The sequence below is a fragment of the Fusarium solani genome, assembly GCF_023522795.1.
Source record: "Fusarium solani strain SB1 chromosome Unknown bctg00000010, whole genome shotgun sequence".
In the NCBI taxonomy this organism is placed as follows: Eukaryota; Fungi; Ascomycota; class Sordariomycetes; order Hypocreales; family Nectriaceae; genus Fusarium; species Fusarium solani.
In genome coordinates, this window is record NW_027072147.1 from 1,129,693 (window position 1) to 1,152,663 (window position 22,971).

Sequence of the window (22,971 nt, forward strand, 5' to 3'; positions counted from 1 at the left end):
ATTCTACATTTCTTCTTCCTCTCCCTCCTCCCTTCATCAACCAACCCTTACTGAACACCAATACCCAAACTCGGCTATTTATTATCTCTGTTCGTCTACATACAGAACCTGAACTATCACTACGTCGGAACTCTCAGCATGGATTTGTCTCCAGAACTGTTTTTCATTTGGCCGAAGAGAATGCGACCCTATGAGGACCACATAAGACAGCTTGACGAGGCCAGCCGGGCGAGCCGTGTTTTCTCATGGGTAATGGGCGACGAGAAATTCGTCGTGAGTTGTGCCAAAACCACAGAAAGGGAACGCCGGTACTAATCTTTGGTATTAGGAGCATCGTGCCAACAACTCTTGTTTGAGCACTGAGGATGACGACATGATCGCGTTTGGAAGCCATAGAGCTCCTTCCACCACCTCAAACACAGAATTTTGGATGGAACACAATGACGAATACCAATTTTCCATCAGTGAAGACCTGGTCGAACAGACAGCGTCTCACGACAGCTCCGACGAGCCCCAAAAGGAGCTCATTGCCCCCGAAGCCGAAAGCATCAGCCCACACAGCAGCCTAGTCATGGAGTTTTTTGCTGACTTCGGCCCCGTTTTTGAGCACGAGGCTCTAATGACACGGGTTTTCTACCCGGCAGAGATTGAAGACGGAGACTCAACATCCGAGAGCCATGAAAGTTGGAATGGCTTACACAGAGACGAGGTGTTTTTGATCGACTTGTATGATACTAGCTGCTGGTAATGGCTGGTTTGGGAACGAGCTCCCGCGTTGGCGGCAGAGAGTGAAGGCTTAGGAGAAATTACGTTGGCACATGTCTTGTTTAGGTAGACATCAAATCATGGTGATTGTTTTCGGATTGCCCGACACTACCGCTCTTTGCCATCACGATGAACTTGGGAAATCTGAATGCGTCACGCGTGGTGTCGTCCGTTGGGCAAGCACGTTAGGGGATGTAGACAATGGAGGTTCATGGTCAGTCCGAAAAGGGACAATACCAAAGGTAATCTATTGTTCACAAAAGAATATTACCTGTTCAATACGCGCTTATTTGTATTATTACTATTCGGGTTATTTCCAACCAGGCGTTAGACTGCCTCGCCATTCATTGCCAGTGACCACCAGATGTGGAAAATTAAGCACGACCTCATCCGAACGAACGCACTTGCAGCCTAGCCGCACATTTATTCTTCTTCTCTCCTCATTTTGTTCTTCTCTTTCTTTCTTCTTCACCATTCTTCGCCACACTCGAAGGCGACAACACCCACCTCAGCAGCCACATCCGTTTTCCTCATCGCTACTTTCCTCCTGGCCCGTGTCCGCTTCGACCACCAGTTTGATCACGACAACATCTTTGCTAGAGGCAAAGACCTTCTCCTCCCATTTGCGTGTTGTTTTCTGCTCTCCAGCGGCACCGATCGTTTGATTGAGATTACGTCGACATCAACAAACATTCCCAGGCTGGTGAGTATTTATTGCGCTCTACCTCCCTGACTCCCTTACCCTCTTCCATCTTCGTCCCGATCCAAGAACCCTCAACGTTTTTCATCACGGCCTTCACCTTCTTCCAAAATACCCAAGAGCCTGGATCGCGATTTTCCCCTATAATATGCGCGCTCAGTCTATATTGATACTGACCGTTTCGTATCTTGGATTAGAACGCCGATCTTCAAGTTTCCGCCGTCCTGGGTTCCGCCCTGACTTGCGTTCCTTTACATCCAAGCGTCACTCCGACCCTTGTCTCGTGACTATAGAACCGCAGGTTGCCAACCCCCGGCAAGATGGTAGATCATGGTCTCTTTCAGCCTCCTGGATCAACCGGCCCTAACATATTACTTAGAACAGTTCAGAAGAGATGCCCTGGCTCGCGCGGCCGCTGGGACACGGCAGCCAATACCCGAGCCCGAATCCCTTCCTTTGGGCCCTTGGGGGCCGCAGATCTGGCCACAGCCCAACGTCTGTGTGCTATCCTGCACCGGCATGGACAAACAATGCACCAGAACGACTACGACACCATCATTAGTCGGCTGAGGGCCGGCTACCAATGCCACACCGGAGGATCGGTCCTAGATCCCCACCACCACCATATATATATCCGACTATATGACGAGAACGTTAACAGCGTTTCCATGACGGAGTTGACTTATGTCAACTGGGTGTTCCTGGCGGCGATCTATGGCCCGAACCATGGCCGCCTTCACAAGTTCCAGAGGCGGCTGCTGTTCAAGTTCGGGTGGGACCTCACGGCCGACCTGGCTTACCAGGCCGACGTCGACGCTGTCAACCAATTCAGATACGCTGCTTTGGTTAGAATGCGACAAGCGCGCGGGAGAGCGACCCGCGACAACTATGGCGAACTGGACTGGTGAGAGGGTGAGGCGTTAAGGGGCACATCTGGGTAGCTTCATTTTTTCTGATCACCCCAATACACACCTCCTTGGCCTTGGGCCCTTAATTTCCGCCTCCTATAAAACACAAAACTCATCTGATTTGATCCCACGCATGATTATTTGTTGAAAACCTCTCATGTTACAACATCTTGTCCCTTTCAAAGACGTCACCCGAATCCTCTTTGCATTGCCTGAGCACAGCGATCCCATTACTCGCATCAGTCTTCGAACCGGATCAGTTCTGACAATACTGCAACAAAGACTACCACTGCCGCTGCCTGCCATCTCCAGACCCATCTGGAGCTCATTGGTTGCTGGGTCTTTAGCATTCGGGCCGTCATCTTGGTGTTGTTGCTGTTGCTTGGCCTTTTTCGACTACCGATTGGCACCTCCACGACACGGTCGATGGCATTTTCACCTGGGTCGGTTTCGCTTCTATATATATTAGTTATCTCTGCATTTGATTTATGGACTGGCACTTGTCGGCCTCAAAAAGTTCCGCCAACCCCTGGAGATGAAATACGGATGGTATCTTACCAACGAAATGGGGTTCCAAAACGCCATTCATGCCCAAATCCTCCACCGTACTGAGAAACAGGGGAAATGAAAACTCTTCTCATCGCACTGTTGGGAATATTGTTATCTCTCTCGGTTCTTCGCTTTTCTTTCAACCTGGAACGCCTCCCTATAATACACCCTTTCCGGTCTCCTTTCTACCAAGACCCGATATTGAGCGTAACAAATGTCAAAACGGATTTTGCTTTTCAGCTCATGCGACTAGATATATATACCAGCGCCTGAATGCCGGTCGAACATGCTGAAGAGTTGTTCTATTACCCATGGGATGGAGACGCAAGGCCCGAGAGCCATTGCTGTCAACGAAATCGAGCGCCTAAGAGCCGCCGAGAAGAACTCAAGCAGTCCCCCTCGTTGTTTGTCGTTGTTTTCTGGACTTCAGATGCCCAAGTTTTCAGGGTTCTCGAGGCTATATAACTATGCCGAGGTTAGTTGAAGGCATTGATGCAGCAGAGCGAGGGTATATACTGGCCGATTCAAGAAATTCCGTCAACCCTTCGAGTCCACCTATGGATGGGATCTCACCAGAGATCTGACATTTCACCATGATATATACACGCAAACCAGACAGAGGCATGGAATGCGAATGAGGCCCCTGGGGCTTCAGCTCCACCGATCGGATTGTCCTTAGGGACGCATTGCAAACACTATACGACCGGGAGCCTAGTTGAGGCCGTGGGAAGCGGAGTTCGGTCACCACAATACCTGTACCTTATTGACCAAACGAATCGAAAGCTCTTTCACTTTCACTATACTATATATTATTGCCTCTCTTGTTTCTTGCCCTTCTATGTTTGGGCATCATTTAATCCAGAACCTCCTCGTGGCATGTTGTCCACACCCGACAACACCAGATATATATACCAGCGCCTCTATTCTACTATTAGAAATACCCCTGATCAGGCTGAAATCATATACCAAAACTGGTTCAACTTGGCTGGGGTGTGCTCGTCTCTCTCGAAAACCTAAGCATTGGTCACTAGAGCACACTGGTTGTTGAGCTTTTAAAGGATTGTGAGCTCTCAGCCACGAGGCAACCATGGTCTGTCGAAGGGATGCTGGGTTGGAACCCGGCCGTGGACTTGTCTTTCTTAGTCGGCTCTCACATGACATCGAAAAGCCCTGCGAAGAGCCAATACTGGTATGCGATTTGGTCAGACTGCAGTCCAAGATGGAGGTTCTCTTTGGACCTGCCTTCGACTTGGTGACTTCTACAGTCAGAACATCTTAAGCAACTACTACCAGTATTCCTCAAATGGACCCTGAGCTTTTCTTCATTTAGCCTCGGAGGATGTGGCCAACTAAGGACCATATACGATGCCTCAGAGAAACTTTTGACATCTGCTTCAGGCGTGCGCTTTACCAGTCTTCTTCGTTACTTCTATACATACGAAGCCCTCGCTTTGAATAATCCATCTTCGAAGCGCGCAGACTTCCTTTGGGCCCTTGGGGGGCCTGAACGGCCGGGCATCTGAAGCCCAAGTGAAGGCAATAACGAGACGATGAAGAGGACGACGGCGACAGCCTAGAAAGTCGCAAAGAAAGACGACGGAGGCGCCAAACGCGGCAGCAATAACACCACCAGCAGAAATAATAACTATAGAAGAAGAAAAAAGCTATCGCTGCCACCCAGAATGACGACAAAGACATTCCAGGCCTCAGATGCCATTACGCTATCGTGCACCGGAACGGGTACACAATGAACCAAGGCGACCATAACACTGCGATTAGTTGGTTGAGGGCTGGCTCTGGATCCTCACCATCATCGCATATACGCTCGAATATATAATGAGAGCGCCCACGATGTTCATGCCGGAGTAACATCAAATATACTCACTCGCAAGCCACACAGAGGGCCTTGAACCCGACTTTTGGCCCCAGGAGAGAGAAGATTATCACTTCTGCCTAGGAGAAGACATGGCTGTTCTAGTCCAAGAATAAGTTCAAGGCCCGAACCATTGACACCTCCGCAAATCCTGGAGATGGTTGTTGTTCAACTTGGCATGTGGTTTTATGCCTGACCGCGTGCCTCTTTGGTATCTCTCGCCCAGCTATCCCACCTTCCATCATCGCGAAGAGTGGCCGCGGCTAGCTTAATCACAGAGTCGATATGTCTGTCAACCGAGACGGAAGAAAGGGCACAGATGGTGCGCTTCCACAGCGGAAGCCCACCATACATATATCTAAGTCCCTCAAGAGCCAGAAGTGGAGGGATAAGCCGCCGACTGTCCCGACTTTTAGATATCGGAAGTAGCATATGGACACCTAGAAGTAGTCCTGGCTGGGGTGTAACAAAGAATCTAACCTCAATCCAGGCTTCCAGTGCACAGTGTCAACTTTGCACGGAACGTCTCTGCGATTGCATTGTACGAAAGGTGGTCAAGGCTACTCCCAAGATTGTGCCCACGGCAGAAATGGGCGATGGCGTGGTTGCGACAATGGACCACCAGCCTAATGATCTTATGGGTGAGCTCACAGGAGTGCTACGCAGAATACTTGTACAGACGACCGGGCAGCTGATTTGGAGCGAAATGACTTGGACTGTGGCGATGAGGATTGGCAAAAGGGTTCCAAGTGATGCGTTCTTCACAAAAGGCCACTAGCGCAGAGAACATGCGATGCCTTGGCGATGGAAGCTGTACGGATCACATCTGGAAGTGGTGTTTTTGCAAGGAGCATCTCAGGGGTGACACGTGACCTGGTCTGATCACGTGCGCGACATCGGGTTCTGTGGGTAATCGACCTGATAATCGTGGAGGAAGATGCCAACTGAGCAATCCAAGATATCTCGACTACTATGATCAAGGCGCTCAGGGGAGAAGTCAAGTCGAAAACGACTCTTTCAACCTCCTGTGTCAATCATGAGCTAGGAATCGTTAGTCCAACGAGCCCGCCCTTGCAACCAACCACCTCAATCACGCGTCACCCTCGAGACATGAACAGTTTCGAACCTTGAAAGCCAGAACGACTCTATCTTCTTCGCCTTGGGCCTTCTTTATGCCTTACCAAGGGTATCCTCTATGGGTTCGCAATCGAGTAAAGACGACCACTGTTGCGAGCCTGATGCCACCCTTGTTCGAGTCAGCGGCAGCATCAGGAAGATGGCGAGTCATGGCGTCATTGCAGGAACGCATATCTTCACGCTTCTGTTCGATATTTCATCTTTCGGCTACCCGGCATTCTCATTTATTAGGAAGATCCTCAACAAGCTACCCTAACTCAAAGCAATCCCCGCCGGCGGGACAAAAAGGATCGTCCTGGTCATGGAGGACCGTTTTCGATGAAGAATAAGTATGCCTCCCCTGCATTCACTGCGTCAAGCTTCTCACTAACGGAGAACCTATCGGCCATGTTCATTCTCGAGGGGCTATATGTATGGTAGATCGAGAGTCTCAGGGGCCGGGGACAGTTCCCCCCAACCGACCTAGCCTCACCTACAACAACTTATTCGCCGCGTTATCGCTGCTACCAAAGATAACGGGAATATTCTCATAGCGAAAGTCCCGAGAGAGAAGCAACCCAGCCTACCCGTACGGAGGGAGTGGCAGGGGAGAGAAGCAGCCCAGCCTACCCCTACGAGGAAGTGCCAGGAGAGATGTACTTGTGGAACGACCAATTGTGCAAGTAACTGCCCGCCTACCCCGACAACGAAAGATGGCGTGCAAGCATGAAGAACAGGATAAAGCGGCGAGAGAAACAACTGAAGAACCCGAGCAGTTCGACGTTTCTGCGCATCGACGTGCGACATACGTCAGCCGCCTCTCCTTTTCACACACTGTCACCATCCACCCTAATTTCACCTTGCCTTCATGAGCGTTCAAGATGAACTTCCAGCTCCCGGAAGGCGAAGCGGTCGGGGACGAGGAGCTCCAAGAACTGTTCGAAGGTCTCGAGACGATCCCCGGGCTTATCATCGCCGATGATGTCCTGGTTGAAGACGAAGGCCTAGCCGCACTCTTCGATGAACTGGAGGATGCGCCCACGTTCTCGCCAATGGCCTCGAATCTAAACATCGGCAGGAATCGACGGGAACTTTTTCCCGGTGAAGCAGCTCTGAGATCGGGTCAGGCTCTTCCTCAAACGAATGGTTGTTTGCTCCAACCAGACGCAACATTTCTCCAGATTTCCTGGTATCAATCACCCTTCGTACAGAATCGCATTGCTTCCGGCAACATGGTGAAATGGCTCAGCCCTCAACTAGAAGGAGAGGAACAGTCGCCGTCCTAGGACGGGCGCCCATCGTCACGGTCTAGGATCCATCAACGGAGTGCGGCGACATTATATACCAAACGCAAGCGAAGGCTGCGCTTCTTTCTGCATGCTGCCCAGGAGTCATTATTGGGATCGTCTTGAAGTGGATGGATCCAGAGCTTCCAGTCGTCGAGTTGAGACTCTTTCAGAGCAAATCGGCTCACGGGATGAACGTGTCTATAGCCCAGTTCAACGGTCATGATGACTCGGCCAACGGCACTACACATCAAGAATTCCCTTGACATCTTTGTTCGTTGAAGCTCTTCATACACCGTAAGCGACTTTCGGGTTGTTGTATCTCTTCGAACATCGTCGACATCCTCGTCCTCTCACCAGGACACACCTCTCGCGGAAGAAGGCTTCGTTCTTCATCCACCTATTCGAAATGAAGCTTGATGAGTATAATCCACATACCTTCCGCAAATACTTCTCCAAGCCTATCCTTGGAGTCGTTGTCGTGCCTGACGGCTCGGGAAAGTCACACCTTTCTTCTACCATCGCCACGTTGTTTATATATAGCGCAAGCATCGGAAAGGTCACTGTGTCTGCGCCATCCAATGGTGCATGCTCCATGGATAAAGAGCATGGAGATATTTCGCGAGGCTGAAAAGAAGATCATAGCAACGTTGCGACGAGAGAGCAGGTAAGTACCTATTTGCTTTGTAACCTAGGTTGGAGCTGTTCATGTCGGCTAATTGACCGCTGTAGTCAACGATATTGTCGGGCTTCTTCATTCACCGACAGAGCGCAGGAGACTTCTTTCCATCCCGAGCATCTTGGAGATCTCCGGTTTACCTTCCCTTTCCTTCCCTTTATATACACATGCTCTCACGACCAGAGCGATGCCATCAAAGAGAGAATCTGTTGTCCTTTTGCAGAATGACCCACACATCGAGCATGGAATCACAACCATGGCCTCCCAGATGGAAAGCGAGCTTGCCAAGGGCGGGCGTCGCCTGCGCAACCTGATGTCGATTCGATGATACGCCCCTTTCTTGGGATATCTGAGCCCACACTGGCCTCTGCCCGTTCTTCCAAGAATAAACTACTGTTAAGTTGTGTGAGGCTTTGTTTAAAAAGACAAAGAAAGTCCTCGACTTTTTCATCTGCCACTCCCTTTCTGTGTGGTCAAGTACCAAACATGTCAAGAACATGACACGCCGGCTCTTTGAGCCACATTGGAGGTAGAGACGACTACTTTTAAACCCTTATGAGCACGCTCGATTAACGCGTTGTTCCATCTTTGACCATCAAGAGTCATCTGGACATCAGTATCCTGCCCACACCCGGTCAAGTCCATGGACCGACACACATCGCCCCGACAACAACCCAACACATCAACACCAAGGTTCACGATAAGCTTGAGGCTCATCATGCAAGACCAGAGCATAAAATTTGCAGAATAAACTTCAAGAGCAGGCTTTGCTTCTCCCCCATCCTATAAGTAAACCGCCTTCCTCCCTCAGAATCTCACACGAATTCTTCCCTTTTACATCACGCACTCTCGGCTTCTGACTCGACCACGACCACTACTCGCCCCCGTACCTAAATAAAACCCCGTCAAACTCATCTCGACACGCCAGCACGCCACCATGTCTTCCTACTCCGAAACCCTCACTGCCGAGCAGGCTATCAGCCTGCTCAACGGCAGATTTCAACTCGACTTGATGCTCAAGCTGTCCAAGCTTGACATTACCGACTTTCAGCATCTTTCTCGGACAGCTGCATTCCGGGACGCCCTCAAGAGGGCGCTTCGAGTCTCCTGGAGCCAACGGCACGATGGAGAGTGGAAGCCTGCGTGTGGCCAGGGCGTGGCTATCAAGCGCCTTGAGGAGTGGGTGACGTCTGCCGTGTACGCGCAAATGATGAATCGTGGCTAGGCACATCGTGCCGCAAGCGTAAGCAGCTCAAAGAAAATAACGTTGATGAGAAGCTAACTTGTCCAGCAACCTAGGCGGTGGCTCGCAGGGAAGGACGCATTCAAGTCCACCCCCAACAAACTCAATCTCTGAAGCTTAGGCTTCGGTCATCAATTTTTACGTTTTGGAAGGATACATTGTCAACACGCTGATTATTTGGATGATGGAAAAGTTTATTGTTGTCGTTTGCTTTCGCTGTCGAAAGCCTTGATCTCTTGATTGTCTCGCATGGAGTCTTCTTGTCGTCGCTTGCGGTTTAGTCTTGGAATTACATGGATGTTGTGACCTTTTCTTCTATAAGAGGTAATAATGAAAGGAATGAGAAAAATCAATCAGAATCAGACAAACGGTCGTCGTATGTTTCCGTGTCGATGCCTAACTGAATTGAACCGTCTCGTACTTGCTCTTGGCTCTGATGCGAGAGCCGAATTTGAACAGCACCCAAGGAACAGGGAGCAATGCCAGTGCGATAAATCCCAAAAGACTGCTCGCCCAGTCGATTCCCAGCTTCCGGTACACTTCAAAGACTGAGTCAGCTATCGCCTGTACCTCAGGGTGGGTTGCACTTACTCTGAATCGTAAATAGAGGGAACACTCCAGCGAAGCCATACCGCGCGAGACCGTTTGCACTCGCTGCACTCGCTACCACGCTTCCGTGATATGTGTCGGTGATATACTGCATAGTGCTGACGAACACGCATAGATTTCCCCAGGCAAATGCGATCATGGATGCTGCTGGACTGGCCCACGATACTCCCGGTCGCGCTGTCCAGGCAAACCAGAACAGGCCAATCGGCAACCCGATACTTCCAATCATCGCAGGATATAGACGATGCTCAGGTGGGATCTGATGGGGAGGATACTTGTGGGCTTTTGTGCGGTAGAGGAAGACGTCGCAGAGGATGACCGTAACGAGACCGAGGAGGCATCCGATGACGATGGAGAGAAATACCAAGCCCGATTCCTCGATCGAAAACTGATACACCCTCCCGAACGTATACGGCACAGCCGCGAAGAAGCTAAAGAGCGTTCCAAACTCGGCCGAAACGTACAAACAGATGAACCCAGTGATGGGCTCGAAGAAAAGCATTCGAATCGGTCGCACAACAGCCACGACGGCAAAGGCCTTGAGGCGAGCGGATAGAGGCGGCGAAGGTTCGACTTTGAGGCCCATCTTCTTGGCCAGTTTGCGCTTGATTGCTGGATGAAAGGTTTCTTCGGAGAAGGCTGCGACGATCATGGCGAAGATGGCAAAGAAGATTAGGGTCCATTGCGTCCAGCGCCAGCCTTTGCGGTTGACAACGAATGAGCCGATGACTGGTCTTGAAAGGAGTTAGAAACGTTAACAGAGGAGTGATGGAAAGTCGAATACTCACCCACATCCAGGTCCCAGAAATGGCATCAGGATAAACACGGCAGACACAGGCCCCCTATTCTTGGGCGTAAACGTCTCCGACAACGTCCCCGGCGCAACTGCTAGCACAGGTCCCCAGCATAGCCCAGCCATGAAGCGAAGGAAACACAGCCCGCCCATGTTGTGCACGAAGCCCGCGCCGATGGTGAAGAAGGCCCCAAGGGGCACGCTCGCAGCGTAGATGGGGTACCGACCGATGGTCTCTGACAGAGGACCGCCGATGACGGGGCCAAAGCCGAGGGCGAGGACATACATTGTCAGAGGGAGAAGGGCGACTGTGCTGCTAACGTTGAATTCGGCCATAAGTTGGCCGCGGGCGGCGCTCATGATGGAGGTACCAACTGATCTGAATGTCAAGGTTAGGAATGGTCTCGAAGAAGGTATTCGCACTTACGCTAGAAATGCCGCGGAGGATAGCATCACGACTTGCAATGCCTTCTTCCTAGCTGGCCAGTTGAAGGGGTTGTGCGGGCTGTTGTCCCAGTCCAACTCGTCCACAACATCAGGACTCTCCTTTGACTGCGCAACCTCGACATCATTTTCAGTCGTAGAGTCGTTCCGAATTGAAGGGGCCAACGCGACATCCCCATTCACCGTCGCGGCATCTTCAATCAGAGTTGTCGCCATTGTCTATGCGATATATCACACAAAGCGCTTGTTTCTCATCTCCAGAACAGCACCTCCATCTGGATATAAAAGATCTAAGATCTCGCCCGCTGATCAAACAAGTGCTCAATAATGGAAATGCTCTGGAATTACGACATTGTGGTCATCCGGCGCATAAATGGAAATAATTCCGACGGGGTTTATGGCGGTTAATATGATTACTGATCCCTTTGATGCGGTATTGCCCACGGCCAAGCCCATCACTAGCGCGGGCATTGGCCTAGGGAATAAATGATGACTATGCCAGAGCTCAACCTAGGAGGAAATTATGTCACTTCTCCGAGTTTTGGTTGCGTTTTTGTTGGGTGTCGTCCTTGGCCTAGCATCCATCATCTGTCGCGCCCTTAAGTTGACCTCCCCTTGGCAACAGATTAGTAACCTACTGCAATGAAAGGAAAACGGTTTCCTGGCTTGCCATGTAATACAAAGCATCAACGGTCCCTCGGCTTGTTCTGTCGCTTAGAAATCGCACCCATCATTGGATCATCGTCTTGTTGAGACACCACCAGGGACATTGCCAAGCTCGCCTTTGAGATTATTAAATAGCGAAAGTCTTACACGGCAAACTCGACCCGATGTTTGAATTGGTCATGGACTTTTGCCGAGGTTTGATCAAACACTGAGGAGGATGACCTCAGACTCTTCGATGATGAGGGGTAGACTTCACACTACCAAGACAGACATTCAGCGTGAATGCACCAACGGTGGGGGTCCATTAATATTAATCTCTATGCCTCTACACACGCGTCTAGAATGGTCGTTGGCGATAAGACCGCTGAAGCTGACCTAGTCAGTTACCAGGCAGCTGAATCAACTTGTAGTCGCCATCCAGGTAAAACCACTGATCGTACTTGGCAGGCCTCTCAGCGGCAGGCAGGACATTGGACTTGGCGGGGAGGTTGAACTTCTTGGTGGCATCCTTGCTGCGGATGAAGCTCTTCTTGTACTTCTTGGTGCTGGTCTGGTTGTAGTTGATCTCGTTGGAGTCAACCTTGCCGCGAACGAGATCCTGCCAGTCGCCATGACTGTTCTTGATGGTCTTGGCCATGAACTTGGCGTTTTGGTAGTCGCCGCCCACGATCTCGAGTACATCATCGCCGCGAGCGACCTTGTAGTACTGGGGACTTGTCAGCAAAAGTCTATGGTGTTTACGGCTGGAACTTACAGTGAACCAGTTGTAAAAGGTCTGAGCCAAACCAGGTCGGTACTTTTCGAGATCCTCGACAGCTACAGGGGTTAGCTGAATCCCGCTTGTGTGGCATCATGGCTTACTGTCAACTAGGGCCGCAAGGGGGTCCTTGGTGTCAATAGCAATGACCTTCCAGTCAGTCTCGCCGCCCTAGGAGAAGATCAGATTGTTGCTTCTATCAATTATCAGAAGACTCACATCATTCAGAGCGAGACCACCCAGAACCTTGACCGACTTGACTTGGCCGACATGGGCAGGGCTGCGATATGCATTAGCCATAGACCTCGGGGGCGTTCAATACGAACATACGCTTCAGTGATATCGAACAGGTCGATAGGGTCATTGTCCCCGGGGTAGCCAGTAAAGTCATGGTCGTAGTTGGGGCTCTCCCAAGTCTGGGGGATGGATCCATAATGGAAAGGGTAAGACTTGTGAGGCCAGACACTCTCAACAAAGCGAGGCTTGTCCTTCTTGTCATCGTGGAAGATGGGGTCTAGCCGGAGTCAGTGCTTGGGTCTTTCGTGAGCTAGACGAGGAGACTGACTGAGAGGCTCGCTACGCTTGGTCTCGATCTTGCCGTCAGTCCATCGAGGGATCTCGACGACGTAGCTCACGATGCGGTTGCTGTCCTTCTCGGGGTACAGGGGAACATCGTGCCAGAAGGAGATGGGCTGGCCATCCTTTTCCAACCACACGCGCCATTCCTGTTGATAGTCAACATCATATCCCGATCTCACAGAGACAAGTACTGACGAGGGTGTTGCGCGCTCCGACCTCTCGCAGAGTAAGAGAGTCGTAGTCAAAAGACTTGGCCCGGGGCTCAATGGTAGAACCAAGAGCCACAGCGGGTAGCAAGGCCAGACGGAGGAGCACAGAGGTAGCAACCATGATGACTTGAGAGAAGGTGGACAGCTGTGAAGAAACTCTGCGGCTGATCTGAACAAACTTCAGAGTTTCACCGGCGCTCGGGGTGTTTTTAAGCTTGTCGGGAAGATCGCATCGGGTGCATAGCTCGCGTGAGGAGCAACACCAATGACGCCTCCGTAGCACAAGAACCCAACCGAGCCCTCGGTGACGAGAACGGGAGAAGTGGGGACCGGTAGCCCGGGACCCGGCGTAGTGGGTGCCCGCCGAGAGCGACGGATCGTCACCCCGGCCGGGGCAATAAAGCGTAGGGCTCCAACGGCGAGGCAAAAGAGGAGCACGTGCCAGGGGGTTATGCCGATCACTTTTGGATGGGCCCAGTTGGTGATCTTACATCGAGGCACGTGGGACTCGGGAGATGCTGAAATCGATGTCCAAAAGGGTAGGTGCTACTGCAGGTCGACCAAAGAGCTGGAATTGCCATGAACGAGTTTAATTCCATGATAAGCCCGAGTCAATTGGCTTCTTGGCGATGCGAATCCATCGAGTCTTCTATAGAGTGAGACGAAGAATGCGGATAAAATCCCGCGTCAGAGTCCACTCAGTAGGGAAGTGCTTCTGAGGACTTTGTCTAAAGAATTGGTTAGAATGTAGATGTTTTATGATAAGAATATCTTGCTTTTAGAGTAGTTTTATGATAATAACATATAATTCAATAGTAATATTATGTTGATGTTGAACAAGAGCTATCCCTTGTTCTTGTCTAAGGACGAATCGAGATGGCCCATAGTACATGTAAGACCAGCCCTGCCCCGACCTCAATACAAGGTACGCAAAAAGCTGTTATCTATTACTCCTATCAAGGAGACTGTAATTTTAGGCGAATAGTGCGCGAAAATCTGTGGTAAGAACCGCACTGAGAGCGCGTCCATAGCGCTAGCGTCAGGTTCACAACGACCAATTGATCATACCAGCGACGCCGTACTTGGTCAATGGGTCCACGGGGATAGAGCAGTCCCTATCATTCATGAACACATGCAACATGAAGTCCAAGGCGTTTTCAAGCTGTGGAAGTGCCGGACATATCGTCAGATCTCGGTGGGGCGAATGAAGCTAGAGAGTGCGCACGACCCTGCTTAAGTGAACTCGTTCTTCAAGTTGTAAAGTCAACCGAGCTTTCCGTATGTTATGGTCGGACACAACCCAGCCATAATCCTCGGATACTTTCTTGTGAAGCTATAGGCCGTCATAGAGAGGTGCTCAAACCACCACTCCGCCACTGTGCCTTGGTTTGTTGAGGTGGTAACCCAATCAGAGGAAGTGCCGCGCTGGTAGTTGTAGGTGTACGAGAAGCCCAACCCAACGCCGCAAACAATGCCATTCACACCCGCTCACACAACCATCACATCCCCACTCCGGTTCATCTTGAACTCTGGATACCCGGAGCCGGTCCCACGCCGACCATCCACTGGGGCCGTCCCGGCCTCCCGGCTGCGGCCTCATCACTGGCCTTGAGTATGATAATCAAAATTTGAGGAGATATTCATCTAAAGAGGTTGCCTTTCTTAGACAATGTTACCATATACTCTATCTAAATGTTGGAAGAGTAATCTAGCAACATGGCCACACTGATATGTGGTGAACCTCACCTGCGAACTGGGAAGCCACTCGGGCACAGTAGAAGTAGATCCAGACTTATTAGTAGCCATAGAAGTTGAAGCCGAAGCTGTTGCAACTAGGACCGTTGTCGGAACGTGCTCATATGTGTTTGAGAGTGTTCATCCCTGCTGGAGAACCCGTGTTACGCATGCAGCTAGGCAGTGGCTGCAGGGTAGCAAGGCCAGTTGGCCACTTGACCAAAAGATCGCCTATGACCTCGATCCATCGAGGTCATAACTGCCTAACGCGGTATATCACGGTAGCTACCCTGCAGGGCGCTGATTGCGCCCTAAGACGGGGCAACCGTAACAACCCGCCTGCTAGAGGAGAGAGTCCCAGGCCATCTCGAACCAGTTCGATGACGAGACAAGCTACTTATGGAAGCATAAACTTGGATAAGTGAAGAGGAGAAATGGGTGGAACTGGGAAGATTATACTTGGACCCGGGGAGGAGATTTATTACACAGCCAGGGTAGAACAACGAAGGACAAGGAGCCCTAGGGCTCCTTGTCAGTTACTTCGGCAGCTCGACGAATCATAGGGTCGCACTGGACCCGCTACACCAAGCTTAGGCGTGGGGGTCTCTAGAATCGCCCACATCATGCAAATTTTGAGCAGCCATTTCAACAACAACTCAAGGCACAGTGGCGGAGTGGTTAACGCGGTAGACTCGAAATCTACTTCCTTCGGGAGCGTCTGTTCGAATCAGGCCTGTGTCGATTTGTTTTTTGCATTTCCTTCATCAGAGCTGGCGGTATCTTGTTCAAACTGATTGTGGTGGTGGCTGTCCTGTCTTTTTGGTGTTCTTTTTTTGGTATCGCGTCTTTTTTTGGAGGCAGCACGTGGGGGCGGGTGCTGACTAATCTCAACGGTCACCCCAAATAGTAATTTTCTTGAGACAGCTCAAGCTCTTCAGGACCCAGCACTCACAATTGCGGATATCCATAACAGAGCAAGATACACGGCGACAATAGGCAGCACATGGCTGCCTACCGTTACTAGGACAGCAAGAGCCATGAATATTACTTTGATAGTTAGGTTTCAGTGTCGTCGTATTGATATCTGCATCTTTTGCTGTTCTGGATGAGGATCAATGACGAAAGGAAGAAATGAATGATGCTTGAGCCCAAGGTCACAAATCAACCACGCGGCATACAACACTCAGGACCTGTCCTCAATTACGCGTATCTACATGTTCCCGCATCAAGCCGGGAAGAAAGTCTAGAACTATAAACGTGCCAAATATTTACAAGTCATAATGTAAGTTTGTTCCATCACCCCAAATCCGATCCTAACATTACACGCACTGGTGGTACCACTCGTTGTGCTCCTCGCAGACATAAGGAGCCTCGCACTGGGTAGGTCCGTCCCAGTTGCGGCCGCCGCACTGGTAGTAGTGCTTGACTAGCTCGGTGGTGCCGGTGCCGATGGGGGCTGAGGGAGCCGTGCCGGTCGGGGCTGGGACCGCGGGGCCGGAGGCCGCGGGCTGGGTGTTCCAGGGGTAGTTGTAGGCGGAGCTGCTGTGGCGGATAATGGGGACGCGGACGGTGGGCTCGGCGGGGGACTCAGTCACGGAGGCGGCAGCGGCCTCGGAGACTGGGGCTTGGCTGTTGTAGGGCACGGTGCCGTTGATGGGTGTGGTGCTGTTGCCGGGGACGGCGTAGGTGGGGAAGGGCTCAGGCTGCTCCTCCTCATCCTCGCAATCCTCGTCATCTTGGGAGTCTTCGTCCTCGTCCTCTCCCTCGCCCTCTTCCTCACAGTCTTCGTCACCCTCGTAGTCTTCGTCGTCACCGATTTCAGAGGCGATGGGGGCAGCAGCAGAGGTTCGGATTTCGAGAGTGGTTTGAGTGGCAGTGTTGTTCAGGAAGGGGGTCACAATGAGGCTGGTGGGCTCAGGAGCAGGGGCGGCCTCAGAGATAGAGACAACGGGCTTGGTTCGAGTCTCGAGAGTCGTGGCTGGGGCAGTTGTCTCGACAACGGGAGCGACGCTGGTGGCATCAGCAGTGGCAACCACGCTGCTAACCTCGACACTGGTAGCCTCAGCAGTGGCAACAACGCTGCTAGCCTCGACGCTGGAGGCCTTGCCGCTGGAGCCAGTCGCAGCGGCGGCGAGCAGGCTGGAAATGCTAGTCCAGGCGGGCTTCTTCTCGTACTGGTCGTTGTAGATGAGAGCCTCACCGGCACCGCTGAAGGTGTTGGGCACCCAGCTGTACTTGTCAGAGACTCCCCAGATGGTCACACCCACGCAGCCCTCGACGTCAAGGCAGGATCCGACCACGTTGGCAAAGTCGTCACCCTGGGTCTTGAGAGCGGACTCGGAGGCGGGGATAGAGGCGTGGCGGATGTCGAGCTCAGTGTAGGCGACCTCGACGTTGAGAGCAGTGAAGCGCTTCAGGACAGTGGCGAGGTTAGCGCGCGAGGGGGTCTGGCCGACGATAAGGTGACCCTGGAAGCCGACACCGTCGATGGGGGCACCGGCGTCTTGGATGATCTTAACGAGCTCAAGGGCGCGCTCTGTCTTGGCACCGTTGCCCTCGAGGTTGTAGTCGTTGTAGTACCTGAAGAGTTAGACGTTGAACAGGACCAACGGGGGAATAACTTACAACTTGGCATCGGGATCCGCCTTGCGGGCGGCGTTGAACGAGATGGCAAGGTAGTCAGTGCCGAGAGTCTGGTAGAAGACGCTATCCCGCCAGTTACCATCGTCACTAATGGCCTCATTAACCACGTCCCAAGCATAGCAGTCGCCCTTGTAGTGACCAACAACGTTGGAGATGTGAGCTTCAATGATGGTTGTAAGTTCCTCCTTCGAGAAGCTGCCACCCGACACTACAACAGTCAGCACCACTCATCTTCCAAGATACAATATCCTTACCCCAGCTGGGAAGCTGGCTGTGCCAAGTCAGAGCATGGCAACGCAGAATCTGTCCGTTCTTCTTGGCAAGGTCCGGAACGACGTCGGCCTTTTGGTAAGAAAACTTGCCGTTGGTCGGCTCCGTCGAGTCCCACTTCTGACCGTTCTCGGGGACGAGCTGACCAAACTCTTCCGTGTCGTCGGCGAGGGCCTTGTAAGCCTCGTCGCTGAGGTATCCGTTGTCGACGGTGGTGCCAAAGTACTGGAGTCCGGCGGCCTGCGCCAGGCTGTTGAGCTGGGCCGAGACAGGGCTCGAGGCCAGGAGACCAAGGAGGGCGGTCTTGTACATGGTTGTATTTGTTTAATGAGCGAGTGAATTAAACAAGAAAAAATAAAGAAAGAATGGCAAAAACAAAGAACGACACACACGTACAGGTCAATGGCAAGTTCATCCCATCTTGAAAGTCCGGGCTCTTGTCCTTCAAATACATCCACTACAGCAAGGGGATACCCGATCAATCGAGAGATAGTCTTTGTTGATCGTCCCACGGTATACGCAAGTACGGCACCAGATCCCTATTCTCCCAGACGGCAAAACTCGAATCCGTCAACCGTCCAAGATTCCTCCGATGGGCGCACAGTCCTGGCATCTCCGCCCTGTCTCAGGTCGCGACAGGGGTGTCGCCTCGGGGGCTATTCCTCTTAAAGAAAGACAGACGAGGGAGATGAGGCGATATGAGAAGAAAAATACAAGAGAAGCTTTTGACGATCGTCCCAGCTTTTCTGTTAGTCGGGCCAAATTCCTTGGTTCTTTGGAGAACCGGGTTGTCGGCAACGTCAGTTCGTTTGCCCCTGCAGTTCGCTACCGTCAACCCCTGATTGTCGACTAACTTGTGAGAATTAACGGACTGCTTGACGAATGATGAGGAGTTGAATGCGAATTTGAGGGGTTCTCTTATCACCCCAGATGGGGAACATGCTCTGATTGCGTCGGGCGGTTAACAATTCAAGTCTCTATTGCCGCGCTTATTCAACTTCTGTCGTATATAGCAGGTCACAATGAGAAGCTCATATACGAGCCTCTCTGCAACCGTGAAACGCAACTCTTGGGTCGCATCGCGAATCGGGAGTCCAGCAAGCGTCGATCGTCTCCCCTTCCGCGTTTCAGATGCGAGGCGCTAGAGCGGTCTTAGTAGGTTCGGTATTTTCTAGATGATATCCGAGAAGAGATGAAAGGTGTTGATGGGGCTCTCGGTTTGATTGACTGATATGGAAGGCCGGAGGGACCAATGCCGAAAACTGCAAGGCTTGCTTTTAATGAGGACCAACTGTTGAAATGAAAGAGAGATATTAGATGATAGATAGTGGATATAATAAGAAACCTTGTTCTGCACCTTGCGAATGCCCAACCTCCCGTCGTGGTGTACTGAGAGAATGTCCTAATAACGACCTGCTCAACCTTGAACTCGTGTTCACTCCACACGTCCCGTCGATCGAATTCCGTTCAAGTATCAGATCATGCACCTTAATCGAAAGTTTACGCCTCATTTCTTTCCTGCGACTGCCCTCTCAATGTCGCCAATCTCCAGCTCCTCGAGCGTCTCCTTCCACAGCTTCTCCGTCATCCTCTGACCGGGCTCGGTATACATGATCGGCGGATACCTATCATCTTTATGTTAGCAGTCATCGCAGATCTGAAGACTCTCAACTCACGGTCGAATCACCCAGTCGCCAAAAGACCCATGGCTCTCCTTGCCCAGCACCAGTGCAGAATGCAGATACTGCCTCGTCCCGTCGACAATATTCCTTCCGAATATAATCCCGGTGATAAATACAAAAGCCTGTGCTGCGTACTGGCCCTTGGACTCGCGCATGAGTGCTGTACCTCTGGTTGAGCTGGGATTGACGACGTTGATGATGACGTCGTCTGCGGAAACGATCTCTGCGAGCTTCGATATGAACATGGGTAGCAAGAGTTTCGTCTTGCCGTATTGATCAAATCCGTCAAAGCCCTCTTCGGCGTCTAGCACATCCAGGAGACTTCCAGATGGTTCCTCCATCTTCACCCACAGAGCCATGTCTGAACCTACAATGGTCAGGCGGCCAGGCGTGGAGGCAAACTTTTTCCCTCCAGAGGTGACGCTGTTCTTCTCTCTCAATATGGGAACCAGAAGGATAGTTAGAAGCATCGTCGCCAGGAAGTTGACCTGAAGCGTCACCTCACGACCCTTGTCCCCACCACAGCGCTGGTGTGATGCCTTGCCGCACCCAGCATTCAGGATAACAACATCAAGTCTCTTCAAGGTCTCGCACCTAGAAGCAAACTGCTTCACAGAATCATAAGACTCCATATCAAGAATCCAAACCCTGATAGTCGCGTCTGGGAACTTGGCCTGCAACTGCTTCGCGGCCTCGTCGCCTCTCGACTGTGACCGCACAGCGAGAATCAGCTCGTTTAGGCCGAGTTGCAGGAGCTGCCGCGCACACTCGAGACCCAGGCCTTGGCTTGAGCCGGTGACTATGGCGGTTTCGCCTTGGAGGTCGATATGAGAGGGGATTTTTGGGACGCGGTGGAAGACTTGCTTCCAGAACAGACCGGGGAAGCCGGCCTCCCAGGCTGCCCTGTCTTTCAAGTTGGCCGACATGATTTGTGAGTGTTAATGGGGCTATATAGGAAGTAAAAGATATAAAGATGAAAGAATACGATTGATATAAGATGAGCTGGTGGAAGGTGTTGAGACTCTGGCTTGATCACCAGTAACAGCCTGGCAACTGCTGTATGATATATATATCCAATTGCCACGGACACGGCGTTATCTATTCAAGTCATCGCTTTCAATGCGACGGAAATACCTTTCAGACCATCCGAACCCGCTTCTAGGAACTTTTTCACTCGGAACTTGTAATTCAGGCTGCTTGATAACCAGCATCTGTCCAAAACGCCACTCTACACGATCCCGATCAAGTAGAGTACATGGTCGCTTAGCGCCTCTGTCGATCATTCCGAACTTTTTCAAGCTCAATCATTGGCTAAGATAGCATAGTGTTCATCCTTCTGAGGACCCCTGCTAGCTCAGGCCAATCGCGTATTGTCAAATCGTTCCAGATGGTAAATATTACCAGCCAAGGATTTGTACTGTACATACTCCACGCCGTGCTGACGTCCCTTGAACATCAGTCGGCTCCTTCAATGCCGCAGAGTCGGGCTTCATAAACTCCCCTCCTCGTCCATTCACCGTCGTGGGAAAAGTTCCCTTTGCACCTCTCACCATGTCTTCACAGCTCGCCTCGTTGGCTCCGCGCCCAGGGGTAGAGAAACCCGCGGTCGGGAAGATTGACCTGCCGATACATCACAGCGACAAGGAGTGGGATGCTGTTTATGTGCATATCGAGCGGTTATATGTGCATGAGCGCAGGAAACTACGCCATGTGATGGAAACGATGGAGACGGAGTACAACTTCAAGGCAACGTGCGACTTCCCAGCCTAGAGTCGACCCTGGCGTGAATATGACCTAACTTGCATCTAGGCTTCAAATGTACAAGAAGAGGTTCACGAAATGGGGCTTCTCAAAGAATAAGCCACGTGCTAGCGCCAAGAAGTCGCAGAGTCGCGACCCAGTCGTCACTCATAGCCAAGTCATCAAGGCTGTACCCAAGGGTACAGTGCAAGTCACTCTACCCGCATGTCTCAAGCTAGGCGCTTCAGATCTCGCAAACCTGGAGTTCTTGGCAAGCATACAGAACTGGGGCTCATCATTCTTTGACTCGCCAGAAGGTCATGGCTACCCACCCCCGCCCAGCCCCCCAGCTTCTCCTACCGACATGGTGTCGGCGAGGCGATACGATCCGGAAAGTCTGAGCTTTGCCTTTAGGATCATTGTTGAACTGCTGAAGAGGGGCAAGGGTGAACTGGCGGGACGTCTAACGCGCAAGGCGTTCCTCCAGATTGAGGCCATGCTGCAAGTTGAAGGACCCCTGTTCATCTGGAACATCTTGGAGATCCTATACTACATGGCACTCTACGGGCAGACACAACTTTTCGGAATACTGCTACTTCACCTCAACAACCTAGCAAGGGATCGCTTCGAGCCAGGACACCCCCTCATGCAGATGTTGCACGGTCTACGCATGCTCCTCCAAGGCTGGCACAAAGACTCACTCCCCCTCAAGCAGCGGTGCTACATCAAGCTTGGTCACTAAACGCAAACACGATCTTCAACAATTTTGACACTCGCCTCTTAATCCTCTACTACCGCCTGGTATGGGACTCGGAGATGGTCCGTCTCCCCCAGAATAAGTTGGAGGATGCCGACAGATGGTTCGCCCTCCTGGAAAACAAGGTCCCGTTGGATTATGCCTTTGCAGAGGACATGATAGCTCGCATTCACCCTGACCTCTTGGCCAGCGACGGGTATGGGAGAGAACCGCCCAAGGAGTATGAGATGCTCAAGCACACCAGCGTATCAGCTATACAACACCGAAGCACAATGGCCTTTCCAGAAACGAAAATGAAGATCCGACTCCTCTCTGGAATGTTAAAATGCCGAGTCCTCGAGAAAAAGAATACCCTCACTCCATTGAGCGACATCGAAGCAGAACCGGAGCCGTCTATGCCTCAACAATACCCTCCCCAACTACCACGGTTCCACGCCCGGATTATCGCATACGTCATGAAGGTACTTGTCGATATCGACCTCGAGATGGGGTTTGATCCAACGATTGCGACGGACAGGATGCGCAGTATTGTTGCTATGCGCGAGTATGGGCAGAGTCGGATAGGACCTCAGACGATACACGAACTGTGGCGGTTGGAGGATTTACTTCGGCGGGAGGGGCATAAGGAAGAGGCCGCCCAGATTCGACAAGACTCGTACAAGAGGTTAGAGGAATACGTTGATGATGTCCCCGTACATGAGGTATAGGGGTTTGGTGGTGGGAAGGTCTCATAGGCGACAACATCTCTGAGAAGGGTAAATTATGATAGCGGGGTTGGATGAGAGGCGCCAATGACCCTAGTAATCAGCACAAAGTGACAGAGACAAGCTGCCTCAGTCATAAGATAGTTAACGCCGTGAGTCTATACTCTATTCAACGCTTCTCCATGCAAGCCAGTAAAGTCCTTACAAGTACAGCTTCCTCCTCTTTTCCCAATCACGATTCACGACCCAAGCGCTCCTCGTCATC

The 22,971-nt window shown here is 51.6% G+C and overlaps 9 protein-coding genes across 9 annotated transcripts; 5 read left to right on the top strand and 4 right to left on the bottom strand.

The window, feature by feature from the left end:
- Window positions 1-138: 138 nt before the first annotated feature.
- Window positions 139-2,373, top strand: MRS44_014435 (uncharacterized protein; the record flags this gene model as incomplete). The annotated part of the gene is made up of 3 exons (XM_046282405.2): window positions 139-273; window positions 329-726; window positions 1,767-2,373. 3 exons carry the CDS (start codon window positions 139-141, stop codon window positions 2,371-2,373), a joined length of 1,140 nt encoding a protein of 379 aa, XP_046127437.2.
- Window positions 2,374-6,792: 4,419 nt separating this feature from the next.
- On the top strand, window positions 6,793-7,197 carry MRS44_014436 (uncharacterized protein; the record flags this gene model as incomplete). Its single annotated transcript, XM_065618409.1, has 1 exon — window positions 6,793-7,197. One exon carries the CDS (start codon window positions 6,793-6,795, stop codon window positions 7,195-7,197), a length of 405 nt encoding a protein of 134 aa, XP_065474481.1.
- Window positions 7,198-8,813: 1,616 nt separating this feature from the next.
- Window positions 8,814-9,101, top strand: MRS44_014437 (uncharacterized protein; the record flags this gene model as incomplete). Its single annotated transcript, XM_065618410.1, has 1 exon — window positions 8,814-9,101. The coding sequence occupies one exon, from the start codon at window positions 8,814-8,816 to the stop codon at window positions 9,099-9,101; it is 288 nt and encodes a 95-aa protein (XP_065474482.1).
- A 414-nt stretch (window positions 9,102-9,515) lies between these two features.
- On the bottom strand, window positions 9,516-11,181 carry MRS44_014438 (uncharacterized protein; the record flags this gene model as incomplete). The annotated part of the gene is made up of 4 exons (XM_065618411.1): window positions 9,516-9,667; window positions 9,711-10,462; window positions 10,517-10,900; window positions 10,949-11,181. The coding sequence occupies 4 exons, from the start codon at window positions 11,179-11,181 to the stop codon at window positions 9,516-9,518; spliced, it is 1,521 nt and encodes a 506-aa protein (XP_065474483.1).
- An 829-nt stretch (window positions 11,182-12,010) lies between these two features.
- MRS44_014439 (uncharacterized protein) lies at window positions 12,011-13,297 on the bottom strand (the record flags this gene model as incomplete). Its single annotated transcript, XM_046272280.2, has 7 exons — window positions 12,011-12,337; window positions 12,386-12,447; window positions 12,493-12,559; window positions 12,608-12,668; window positions 12,719-12,902; window positions 12,954-13,113; window positions 13,163-13,297. The coding sequence occupies 7 exons, from the start codon at window positions 13,295-13,297 to the stop codon at window positions 12,011-12,013; spliced, it is 996 nt and encodes a 331-aa protein (XP_046127434.2).
- A 2,932-nt stretch (window positions 13,298-16,229) lies between these two features.
- MRS44_014440 (uncharacterized protein) lies at window positions 16,230-18,135 on the bottom strand (the record flags this gene model as incomplete). Its single annotated transcript, XM_065618412.1, has 3 exons — window positions 16,230-17,490; window positions 17,536-17,761; window positions 17,808-18,135. The coding sequence occupies 3 exons, from the start codon at window positions 18,133-18,135 to the stop codon at window positions 16,230-16,232; spliced, it is 1,815 nt and encodes a 604-aa protein (XP_065474484.1).
- Window positions 18,136-19,330: 1,195 nt separating this feature from the next.
- MRS44_014441 (uncharacterized protein) lies at window positions 19,331-20,431 on the bottom strand (the record flags this gene model as incomplete). The annotated part of the gene is made up of 2 exons (XM_046280230.2): window positions 19,331-19,448; window positions 19,500-20,431. The coding sequence occupies 2 exons, from the start codon at window positions 20,429-20,431 to the stop codon at window positions 19,331-19,333; spliced, it is 1,050 nt and encodes a 349-aa protein (XP_046127432.2).
- A 625-nt stretch (window positions 20,432-21,056) lies between these two features.
- On the top strand, window positions 21,057-21,987 carry MRS44_014442 (uncharacterized protein; the record flags this gene model as incomplete). The annotated part of the gene is made up of 2 exons (XM_046284769.2): window positions 21,057-21,256; window positions 21,315-21,987. 2 exons carry the CDS (start codon window positions 21,057-21,059, stop codon window positions 21,985-21,987), a joined length of 873 nt encoding a protein of 290 aa, XP_046127431.2.
- Window positions 21,988-22,061: 74 nt separating this feature from the next.
- Window positions 22,062-22,709, top strand: MRS44_014443 (uncharacterized protein; the record flags this gene model as incomplete). The annotated part of the gene is made up of 1 exon (XM_065618413.1): window positions 22,062-22,709. The coding sequence occupies one exon, from the start codon at window positions 22,062-22,064 to the stop codon at window positions 22,707-22,709; it is 648 nt and encodes a 215-aa protein (XP_065474485.1).
- Between the last annotated feature and the right edge of the window lie 262 nt (window positions 22,710-22,971).